Source organism: Falco rusticolus, chromosome 12 (genome assembly GCF_015220075.1).
Source record: "Falco rusticolus isolate bFalRus1 chromosome 12, bFalRus1.pri, whole genome shotgun sequence".
NCBI classification, from domain to species: Eukaryota; Metazoa; Chordata; class Aves; order Falconiformes; family Falconidae; genus Falco; species Falco rusticolus.
This window is the reverse complement of record NC_051198.1, coordinates 4,527,452-4,539,895: the sequence shown is the minus strand read 5'-3', so window position 1 is coordinate 4,539,895 and position 12,444 is coordinate 4,527,452. Positions and strand designations below refer to the sequence as shown.

At 37.2% G+C, this 12,444-nt stretch overlaps 1 protein-coding gene across 12 annotated transcripts in view; it reads left to right on the top strand.

Moving 5' to 3' along the window:
• The window catches only part of USP34 (ubiquitin specific peptidase 34), a 137,064-nt gene that overhangs the window by 14,540 nt on the left and 110,080 nt on the right, over positions 1-12,444 (top strand). For 7 of the 12 annotated variants that reach the window (XM_037405166.1, XM_037405167.1, XM_037405170.1 and 4 more), the window contains exons 2-4: positions 4,768-4,855; positions 8,220-8,640; positions 8,909-8,950. In XM_037405166.1, coding sequence (XP_037261063.1) covers positions 4,768-4,855; positions 8,220-8,640; positions 8,909-8,950 — 551 coding nt within the window. The remainder of the gene's footprint in view (positions 1-4,767; positions 4,856-8,219; positions 8,641-8,908; positions 8,951-12,444) is intronic. The other 5 variants (XM_037405174.1, XM_037405169.1, XM_037405173.1 and 2 more) reach the window with 1 other exon arrangement.

The following is a 12,444-nucleotide window of genomic DNA, read 5'->3' as shown; positions in this document are numbered from 1 at the left end:
TTTTACTATATTATGTTTCTGAAAGCAGAGAAAGTATACTTCTAGAAATTATTATTTTTACTTGCCATTTGATTTTGTGCTTAGTGTGATAAGTGACCTTTGGGTACAAGATACTCCTCACAAGTCTAGCATGATAGTTGTCCTTGAGGTCTAATTACAGTCTGTTCCTCTAGCTCCGAAGTTCTTGCTAAAAATGCACTTATGACTGAGCTTTGTTTGTTCACAGTTGAAATTATATTGCCTCCTTTTGCAGTTGATTTATATTTTTTTCATCTTCTGTAATTTTCTTGGTTTAGTAGCCTTATTAGTAGGTGGTTGTGGGTTGTGGTTTTTTTTTTCCCGTAGCTTGGGAGATAGTGTTGTTTCTGGTACTATAATACACTTTTAGCATATCACCCTTTTGTGGAAGATTAGGTAAATCACCCAAGTTTTCATTTAAAGCTAGCCAGGTAAAATGGGAGACTGGTGAAAAAGCAAAGAAATAGTCTTTTATCTGAAATGTTTTAAATGTTTACTTTGACCATAGTGTGTTTTGGCTTCTTGTCAGCTACTTCAATATACAATTACATTCTAAGTCTGTCTTACTTTTTTGTTTTTTGAAGAACATCTGCAAACTTACATACTAGAAGATACTAAAAAATCAAGCAATTAATTGTTACTTTCATTTTGTTAAGCAGCTCGACTCTTTCATATATGGGGTTACTGTGACAAAAAGATCCGTAAACTGTCCTGTAAAGATCCAGTGAAATGAGATTGCAAGTATGCAGAAAGACCCCATTTCCTACATTGCATTTGTTGATTATTATGCTGGTTTTGGTTGGGATAGAGTTAATCTTCTACCTGTTTAGCTGGAATTTACCTATATACTAGTCTTTCTTCTTTCTGCTGGCTAGTTCTGTCTTGGATGGATCTGTTTAAGGCCTTCAACATCCTCTTTTTTTTCTCCTACTCTAATAGTAACTGTATCTTCAGTTTCTTCGCCTGTAGGGGAGCAGCACTAGTCTGAAGTTACTCCAGATGGGGCAGGGCAATTTTACTTCTGTAGTCACTACAAAGGTGTTTACTTCTCTCAGCCTCATGCTCCTCACGCTTTCCTTCGCAGCCCCCCCACTGCTTACATGCCTGCTACTCCGAGTATTCAATGGCTTACAAAGCCAACAAAAACATGGATAGTTTTTGGTTAGATTGTTAAATAGAATTTGCTTAGCTCCCACTCTGGCACTCTGGGTTCCTGCAGGAGCACTAATGGTCGTCGCAATGCATTGGCTACAGATGCCGGTAGAAGTGTGGTCTTGAACTGAGTTATATTGATTTTTGAAATTGGATCTAGCACAGGGCAAAGGTGTTTGTGTGTGTGTAAAGTAAGAGGGAAAAGGAAAGACTGGAGGGCAAGAAGGTCTAAGAGGCTTAAACTGAGAAGAAAAATTTACTTGAGCAAACTTAAGGAGAAGACAGCTGAGCCCAGAGAGCTCAGGAGTCTATTAGGAAAGACGTTTCTGACACTGCTGGCTTGTGAGTGCCTGGTGAAAGAACCGGCCACTGGAGACAGGAGGCAAAGGAGCTGAGCCTAGGATTGAGTGCCACTGTTGAGAGAGATACTAGTAGATCATGGAATGACTGGCTATAAAGCTCTGGAGCACATACTATCAATTCTTATTGATAAGAGCACATGAGCACACTGTACTTTGGATGCTCTTAGAGCATACAGTATGCCTTATTGCATCCTGTGAGATTCACTGACTTTGGTATGCAACTAGGGGGAAGTGACCCACCAAATCCATTTGCAAGAAGGAAGATTGTCACAGGAAAGGTTTTTCAAAAAGTTTGACGTGATTGTTACTGCTGGATTTGAAACACTGGGAGTGTGAGAGATCGGGGAGATAGCAGATGAAGGAGGATCTAAGGCATGCAAGATGCTCGAACATGGGAGAAAATAAAAGGACTTGCTTTATTTACGAGTGAATGAGTCCGTTTTAACTACTGGCCTGTCCAAGACAGAAGAAAACTAGTTTGAAAGGAGACACACACATCATCAGTTGGAAGTGAAATCCTATGCAGCAAGGGAGTCCTTACAGAACTGACTGAAGTCAACAAACATGCAGGAATGATAAGTGCATTTGTTCCTATTGCTTTTCTGTGTGTACTTTTTTCAATTCAAAAAATATTAGAAAGGCTTCATAACCAGTTGTGGCTGTATGCATCTCTAAAGAGAGGTGCTGTAAATCAAGAGTATCCACAAAGTTGATACCCAGAATAAGACAGGAACTCAAAAGCCTAAGATTTAAATTTTGGTTGTGAGGACATAAATCAGCTGAACTGAAAAACACAGTTTCTGCTAAGGAGCAAAAGAGAGAGCCTCAGCTAAGGTCCCATAGAAGAAGCCCAGCCATATGTGTTGCTACCCCTTTTGGAAGTTGCAGAGACTTAGATCAGCTCAGGGGAAAAGTGGGACCTCAGTGTGGTTGCTCCTCTTTTGACCTCCCTGAGTATCTTCAGGAACAAGAACGATACTATTTCTAGGTACAGACAACAAAAGGAAAATTTGTGTGTGTAGCCACTATATTAATAAGCAATAATTAATAACTAAGGCCAGTTGAAGTTGGTCTACGTGTGAGATGTAGAACGCATAAACACGAAAATAAGGGGTTTCTCCAACTAGTGCAACCTCCCTATTTTTTTGACGTGGAGCATAAGCTTTGGGATTCCCCTAACTTCTATGTTCTGTACTCTTTACGTGGAAATTGTAGCTTTTAAGGGACCAGTTTACTTAACTTTCAGTTCTTCAGTTTTTCCTGATCTCATAGAGGGAAATCTGGGAGTGTTTCAAACTATTGCAGTAAAAAGGCTGCTCTGGAAGTTAGGAGTTACTGTCCTATTTGTTAGAGTGTGTGGGTTTTAAGTAGGGCAATGTAGGGATGAAGGAATTTTTATAAATGTGTATGTGAGATCCTACAAGTTAGAAGTAGGTTTGTTGCTACTAAATTACTGTCAAAAGTCTTTGTGTCAAATTTGAAGGAATTGCTCTTAATGAAACAGTGCTTACAAAATTTGGAAAGCAAAGGTTTTATAAATCTTTTATGCCGGGCAAAATTTTTTTTTTAGGTGCTGTTAGTAGTTCAGGATTTGTCTTTTGTGGTAAGCTTGACTTAATTGTTTGACAGAGTTGCTGGTTTCGTCAGCACTGTGCTTTGGCCATAAGAGAGTCAAGTGTCATGGTAATCTGTGGTGTTTAAAATAAAAAGTAGTATCAAGTGATACCCATCTTTTGGTCTGCTTGTCAGTTTTGTGCTTGGTCCAGTGTTATGTAGGGGTCTTTAAAGCCTTCTAGGAGTGAGACAAAAAACCAGTTTTTAAAGTTTAATGGTATCCTACTGAGAGGTTGCTTTTTGCGTATTTTTGTATTTGTACATGTGCATATATATGAAAATATATATGTATGTGCATATGTAATGTCATTAATTTGAAGAAGTCATAAGTATTTGTTTGTGTGATTATTCTCTGAAGTGGTGTTCTTCTGAACTTTACTTTGTGATCTGTGCCAGCAGACTTCCATTAGCTTTGGTTTTCGGAAACCTGTATTGATAGATCATCTAGGACCTTGCAAGGCTGAGGCTGGAAGAGAGGTTGAGGTAGGGATTCTGAAGAGCTTGCTTTTGTTGGAGAACCTTTCCTACAAAGCTTGCTTGTGAAGTAGATTTGTGAGCATGTAATACTTGAAATATCATGTGAAATGTGGAAATGAATACTTACTTTTCCTATAAATGAAATGGTCAGCTTAAAAGGAATGCTGGCATTCTCAATTTGTGTAGCAATTAGACAAATGTAGAAGTGTACGGAAATTTCGAATAAGGAGGAAAAGGGAATTGTGTATTGAGAGTTGGGGAAAGGTTTGTGGCCAGTAGACAGAATCCATTGTCTTAATATATAATCCTTTGATGAGTAAATGGAGATGTGGACTATTACTGATGTTTGGCTTACTGGAGTGTATAAGGATTTTTTTAGATGAAAGTGGGACAATTGATAATACTACCTCATGGAAGTGTTTGGGTTTTGAATTTAGTACATAACTGTTCTGGTTTCCAGCTGTAATAAATGTGGTAAGGCTTATTATTTTGCCAATTGGTGATTCAGTATGGTTCAATGTCAGTATAGACATGTCTATATTTGAAAGTCATAATCATAAACTTAGCTAGTCAGAAATAGCTTTATACTACACTGCATGTTGTTCTTGACAGTTTTGTGACAATGTTTGTTTGTTTGTTCCTCCCACCTCCGCCCCCGCCCCCCCCCCCCCCCCATTATCTGGTCAGGAAAAGGAAGTTAAGGTCTCATGGTCATGTCAAAATGCAGCCTTTTAAAATCTGGGAGGAAGAGAGGGGAAGTGCCTGGTTGATGAGTAAAATTGTTGAAGAAGGTTCGTATTTGAAAGCACACTTCGATCAGTAGTTCCCAGTGAAGCTTATAAAAAAGTATTTCATAAAAATAGGGTTAGAAGAAGGGGCTGTTCTCAATTGCTAATTTCACAACAGTATTCAGGAATACTGTGCTGTTTCTGTTTTCAAGTTAGTTGCATCTAAACCTTACCTCTATTTACTCAAGCAAAAAGTATGTAGATTTTGTTGACGACTTCAGTTTCCAATATGAAAATATATTTGCAAAATATATTTTTTATTTTGCATGCTGTCAATGATAATTTCTAATCAAACTAAAGTGGTTGCACAGGCCTTTTTTTTGCTGCTAATATGTTTATGTTTTTGTTTCCTTTAGTATCAGACATTGAAGGTGCTGATGGGTTGCAGCTCAGAAAGGAACATGCCCTCAAGATATTTGCTTACATCAATTCCTGGACACAAAGGTAATTTTGAATTGAGATTGAGTGTCGATGATGCTGGATCTCAACTGTAGCTTCCCCTTAAAAACTACAATAGAGTGAATTAAAATAGGCAGGTTATTAATATATAGTTAAGTGATACTTGGAGAGTAAAGGACACTTTACTACTTATACAATAAAACTAAACATGTTACCCAGTGCCCTTCGGGCAAAGCATATTTTGAATCTGATTGGCATTGTGGATGCTGTAATAATTGTGTAGCAAGTAGCTATATTGCAACAACAAATAATGTGTATTGCTGCTTTAACATGACATTTTCTGACTACCTTCTGTGGAGGCAGGGTAGGGTAAGAAGAATTTAAGAAAAGATCGCTCTGAATGGGACCATCATATTAAATTTTTCTGTGTCCTAATACTCTGAGTCAAGGTGATGAATGATGACAGCCCATAGCCACTAAACTGATAAAGAAAATCCTTTGCACATGGTTGTCTTAAATCAACTACATTATTGCTTTTAATATATTTTTTAAATTACTGTTGTTGTCATGATATCTGCTATTTTGCTTACCTCACAGCTACTTGCTTTTTTCTAGTGCAAAGAATTGTATGGATATTAGTTTTTAGAAAGAATCTGCTGTAAGAAGGTTTGGAATTTGGTGTTCGGTAGTGGTTACAAGACCAAACTGATTTGTAAGAAGTACTGGGAAAAGCATAGAGAATAAATTGGAAACATTATTCTGGTATTTAGAAGACTCCAAAAGTAAAAAAAGGAATGTCACATTTTGGATACCTGCAGAAGCAGAATCCTCTTCTTCCTCATTCTGCCCGAAGAAGGCACTCAAAGGAAATAAACTATCTTCTGCAATATGCTGTCAGACCCAGAGAAGGAGTTCTAAATCAAAATAAACAGCAGCAACAGAAGCCAAAATTCAGTCATTTCTTGACAAGTCCTAGATCCAGTTGTCTGAGAACAATTACAACCCAGTTGTTTTCCAGGTCATCAGCTGTTTCGAGTTTCATGTTCTGTTCAACAGCTATACCTGGCAAATCCAACCTGAAGGAAGAATAAAGACTGGATAACGTTTAACTCTTTATTTTCTCTGGTTTCTTTTTACCATCCATATGTATGGTTGCATACTATAGAAGAGTATGGAAAACAGTCCTTAACCTATTCAAAGCAGTCTAGCAAAGAGACCACAGGAAGGAGTTTTACTTTGCATTTAGCGTCACGTCCTGTTTCTACTTACGGGCTTGGAGAGTTCTGCCTGTTGTTTTGTGCTTGAGGCTTTCCTTAAGGATGACTTCTGATTTTGTTACCTGTAGTCTAAATCTCTGCTTTCCTTCAGAAGATTGGTGGACAACTCGGCCTGAAGAATACCTTTTTCTTCCATCTGCCTGTAGTGTTTCCATTTCAGTTTTCTACTGGCAATTGTTACATTCAAAGCCCTCATACTTGTAGCACAGACTTTTTTTTTGTGGATCGTTAATTTTTGGTGGAGCTCTTCTTCCTGTGAACACATTCAGATACATGAAGACTTCAAGGTTTTGCACATACCTCTTATTTGGAAGAAAAAACATGCCTTTGCCCAGTGGAGAAACATCCAATATAGATTGGCGTTCGAATAGAGATCTGTGAGAAGTATTCCCCAGACTTCGTTTTCATTATTATTGAAATTGAAAATAATTTGTTACAGGCAAGTGGGGTATTAATTTGTAGGCATGAGTGATGGACCTATTTTACATAGTTTTACCCCAAGGATAAATGCTTGAGGATATACTTGGTTTTGCCTGCAATTAGTTGTTGTCATTTGCTAATATGAAAATACATTTACAACTAAATCACAAGAATCTCTTTTTCAGTCCACTTACACAATATTAAAAGGATTTTTCTTCCTGCATAGATGGAACAGAAGGTTTTAGATGCTTCCATTGCTGTATATGTGCTGGAATTAGGCAATGCTGATTGTTATCTTTCTGTCTAACCCACTGAAAAAAGATACCTGTATTCAGAATGTATATGCTTTAAGAGCTGTAGCTCAAGGGCATGTTTGTATTCCATCAAGAGAGGCAGCACCCTCTACCTGTCATAGTTCTGAATTCTCTGTCTCTTGCAAATTATAGTTTATTAAGGCCAGTTTCTAGCTTAAATGCTATGCTTTGCAAAAGTATTTTTTAAGCATTTCTTATCAATGAATTCTTGCCCTATCTTTTGCCTGCTGATTTCTTTCAGAAATGGTATGTGTAATTTTTTGTATTATTTTAGTATCTGAGACCTCTAGTCATGGACTGGAGTCCATTGTTCTCCATCTAACAGGAGAAAGGTCTCTGCTGCAAGACAGCTACCAGTTTACATAGCAGTTACATTGTTTAGTAGAGATTTGAGTGAGAAAGAGCTGAGTCCGCCTCAAAACACTCTGTTACGAGCCTGTAGCCTTTAATGTTAGTCTTCATCAAAGCACCCTTGCTTGTGTCTCTATGTTCTGCAGGATTTAGATACTTCTAGGGGATCCTTCCAGCTTTTGTTCAGAATGAGGAGGTTGCTTGTTTGTATGCGAGAAGCAAATGTTCCTAGACAGTGGGTTCTAGGGTATCTGGCTTGGGGGGGTTATGCACCCAGAATCTCTTTGACATACATAGTTATCCTTGCCAGCAACTAGAGCTGTATTACGGTTTTCTAACTATGATTTGATTGATTTTTCTTATTATATTGATAAAGGGACGGTATATAGTTTTCCCCTTGTTCTTTTCAGTCTACAGTATGTTGGTAGATATTCAGAGGAATAATCTCTGAGCCTACAAAGTGAAGAAAGTAATGAAGATACTTGATACAACTTTTCTCCATACAGATAAAGGGTACTGATGTGCATGGGGTTTCTATCTAAATGCAGGTAAAAGAAGGTCAGCTTAAATACCAGTTGAAAATAAAATTATTTTGCAGCCCTGTTGATTTAAAAATAATTAGTTCTTACACAGCTGACAAACATGTCAGGTGGTTTATTGCAGTAAATATTGACAGAAAAAAACAGACGAGGAAATGAATTCAGGAACATACTGAAGCACATTGCTGCTTTAGTAGTATGGTGACCTTGCCCCTAAGATTTCTTTTGTATATTTTACTCACAGTGGCAGCTGCTAAACAATAACAGGGGCTTCATGGTTTTGGTAAGCATTTGGAAGTAATGGGATGTTCACAGAGTTCAAGGAAGGCCTTATGACTCTCACTTGCTGCTGGGTAGTCTGTTTCATTTGTATTTCCTTACTTGTAACAGGTTTGTCAAATATTTTGTTTAGAATGTTTTAAAGCGAAGAGGTTTTTTGGGCAGTTATCTGTTCTGATTTTAGCTACTTCAGGAATTTTTATTTTTATTTTTTTCTGTTTTCTTACAGACAATGTCTGTGCTGTTTCAAGGAGTATAAACATTTGGAGATCTTTAACCAAGTAGTATGTGCGCTTATCAACTTAGTGATTGCCCAAGTTCAAGCTCTGCGGGACCAGCTCTGTAAGCATTGCACTATTAATATAGATTCGACATGGCAAGATCAGAGTAATCATGCTGATGAGCCCCTGAACGTAGAAAGAGAGTCTCATGAAGAGGAAAATGGAGAACGACAAAAATCTATAGAGAAAAAATTAGATTCTGCAAGAACTTGTATCCTGACAGAGGAGGAGCCTGCAAAGAACACTGATGCTTTTAGCTTATGGAGCACTGATGAGAAGGAAAAGTTGTTGCTGTGTGTGGCAAAAATCTTTCAGATTCAGTTTCCTCTGTACACTGCTTATAAGCATAACACTCATCCCACAATAGAGGTATACCTTATCTTTATATTTATTTATCTTGTGAAAGGTTATTTGTTCTCATTAATGAGTAGGCTGTGTATGTTTGGTGCTAGTTGCTTTCACACAGGGTGGGCAAATTCAGCTCTCCTGTTGAACTTCAGTAGAACTTTTCAGAGAAACTTTTTAAATGACACGTACTCTTAAACTTTCTTTAAAATATGCTTAATCGTTATAGGTAATATATTGATAAGTGTTGGATGGAACTGTACACTGAATTATTGTACTGTTTAAATAACAGGAAGGCAAAAAGGGGACTATAGCGAAGCCTTTCTTCCAGAAGGTAACCCATTAGTAGTTTCCTAATTTCTTTTCATTACAATCTGTGGCTCTAGAAGCAAAGTTTCATAAACTAAAATTTGTGCGAGACCAAACTTGTTAGAACAACTGTTTAATTGACTGGAATAACAACTGAGCTCTACACAAGTAGCTTTGTTTTAACGGTGCTGATTCTTCTCTGTGACATTTGTTGTGGCTACCATTCACATTTTCCATACTTTTTTTCTAAAGAAAACATAAATCAAAAATTTGCAAAAGTCCTGCAATGTTTAATTCAGTTTCTGAAATAAATATGATGATGTTAGCATTTCCTGGTTGGAACAATGCAGCTCTTGGAAAGGTTGGATTGTGATCTAACTTGTGGTAGTCTAATAACAAATAAACAGTTCTTATACAATATTTGTATGCAAAGAAGGTCTATATTTAGCTATACAAAAAAAGCTTCTATCCAACGACCTTTGAGAAAGTCAAAGCAGAGAATTAAATTGCAGTTAACCCAGTGTTTTTATCTTTAGAGAGTTTTGGGAGTTCTGTTGGAGCTCTGAGTGGTTAAGTTTATAAAGCAAACTTAAGTCCAAAATGAGAAGATACCAACTTATATATATACTTTTGGTTATATATGCTAGGGTCATCACAAGATAAAATCAATCCTTGTTGAATGAATCCTGCCATATCTGACAATAAATCTGGTTAAAATCTGCAACATAGTGGGTTTTTTGGGTGGGCTGGATTTTGGTTTCTTGTCTTGTTCCAAAACATATGGGCATAAGTTAAGAGGTTGTTTTACAACTCTGTGTGTATAGAGAAATAAGGCAAATTTAGCATTTTTGGATTTCGTGTTCCCCATCATTCATTTTGGCCTGCCTTTTAAACTTTCACCATACATAAATAAATCTGTAGTTCAGCCTCTGCAAGTAGGAGCTGTAGAGGGTAGATCTATCTTGTCAGTTAAAAAAAAATAAATCAATGACTACTTAAGTGATTTATCTTTTGTACTCCCGTGGGATGCCTACTGAAACTAGCTTCTTAGGAATATGCAATGAACAATTCTGGAACAGCTTGTCTATGTGTAAGCACACTTGCTTCTTTTAAATGACAATTTTATGTATTCTTTTTTTCTTCTCTTTCAATTTCACTTCCAAATGATAAAAAGAAAATCTCAAAGTGCTTGGTGGGATTTCTTTTTCACTTGATGTGCAGCTATAAAGTGATTTGGACGCAGATATGATGGAGGTTGCTGTACTGTGACTGGCTATCACTCTAGACGTACTGATATATATCACGCTGGCATGTATCATTTGAATTATTGAATACTTTAGTTAACTCTCCTAAAAACATAACTTAAAGGGAATCTGAGATGGTGAAACACTTTTCCTGAGGTGCAGACAAGCGAGGGCAGAGTTTTTTACTTTTCTGCTAGACTCTTTCTGTTTCTAGGTATGGATTACAGAGGTACGCCAGCCTGCCATATTTGTTGTGCGCTTATTTCCTTTTTTGGGGGGAGATTTTTGCTTGCATTTGAAAAGTCCCAGCATCAATCATTTTTTTTCACCAACTGAGATTTTCTGTAATTAGGAAGCACTAGGATTCTGCTGTTCTACAGTAGTAATATTAGGTATTTTCATGTCAAAACTTTCTTCTACCACGAGTTAACTCATTTACTGAGGTTTAGAATTTAGTTTTGGATTTCTAGAATAGTCTAGAATACATCTTAGTTGAATTAAGACAAGTTATTAGTCCCAGTAATGGGAGCACTTTGTTTTAAATCAGTCTTGGACTCAGTCCTCAAGGGATCATAAAATGAAAATCCCCACTTTGAGTGTATCATCTGTATGTCTGAGCTAAACAGATTCCTGAACAGACCAAATATGCCAAGAATTTGTTGCGAGAAGCTGGTGTAACTTTCCCTCTCCCTCTAAGCATTTCTTTTGCCCTGGAAAAAAGGGAAATTTTCTGATGCAAAACAGACTCACAGTTTCCACACACTAACTCCAGAAATTACTTGTTCGAGATTCTTGAGATGAATTTATACAATTTCATTGAGTCATCACATCCAGTAAGGTTTCACTTTGCCTAGAAATGACCAATGTAAGGTTTTCACATGGTATTATTACCTTCTGGTAACGATGAGCAGTTATTATTAGTGTTAACCTTTGCTCTGTATACACTTCCAAGATCTTTGTTTTTAATGAAGCAGACAAGTCTTGAAGTCTAATCCTCTTTATCAGGTGCTTGCCAAAGCCATTCTACACTTGACCATCTAGTGGAGAAGAAAAACATTAATGCAAAAGAGGTCTTCCCTGGTTTAGGAGTTCATGAAGTTGGATGGAAATGAACAGCAAAGCAACATTTGTTGGTAGTCAAAAGGGTGTCTTGCTTTTATATGATCCTATAGATTCTCTCCTTAAATGATACCAGCAAAAAGTTACTCTTGTCCCTTACAGCATTTCTGAAGTGAGGGAGTAGAGACCATGGAAGCCTGGCTGGTAGTCAGAAGGGCTTGTGTACTCTTGACAGCAGAAGCTACCTTAAACAAGTGGCCTGGCAGAGGGCAGAAATGTCACAGAAATATGCTATATACAAGGACAGTGGAACTGCATCATGTGGAAGTAAATCAAGTATACAGTCTTGACTTGTGTAGAATGAATATGAGTCTGTATAGACAGAATGTTTGTCTCAACTTTCCTTACACTGATGAGAAGCCTCATGAAAAATGTCTTTCTGCTAAGTTAGGATTTCTAAAACGGCACAATCAGTTGCAATCACTTGGAGGTCAGCCCCCTTCAGGACATAAATATTGAAACAAAATCTGGAAAGATAACATCTGGAAACACACCATCTCCTTCTGTTGAAATCTGCCAATATTTTTGGTGCCCAGAGAGAGGGGCCTTTGTGTCTATTTTTCATTCTAAACAAAATTAGCTCAAAATATGTTTATAAATGTGGTTGCTTGTGGTGGGTTTTTTTTTAAGAAGTGTTCATACTTTGGAATTAGTTAATTTTAATTTTTTTAAATGTATGGGATATCTTTTTAAGAGATCTTGCATACAGGTAGTTTAAGACTATTTTTTTCATTATTGGTGCAGCAAGTGTAATACCTAGCTAGAATGGACACTTCACAGGGGAAAAAAAAAATCTAGAAAATAGAAACTCTTAAAATCCTGTAGAGAAAGAAGCGATGTAGAGTGCGCTCCTGAACTTTGCCCTGTCTGAGAATGAGCAATGAATCTGAAAAGTTACCCAACTATTTAGCAGTTTTTGACAGAGGATGAAATGAAAGAGGAAAAAAAATATCAGTTGTTCAGGTCTCTGTAGCTGTAGTCCTTGATTCTTTGGAATCTTGCCATCTCTGCTTCTCTCTTGGAAGATCACTCTTAATCAAGTGCCCTCCACCAAGACTGTGTCCATCTCAGACGTCAACTAGTACATTTCATCATAGAATCACAGAATGGTTTAGTTTGAAAGGGACCCTAAAGATTATCTAGTTCCCACTCCCCT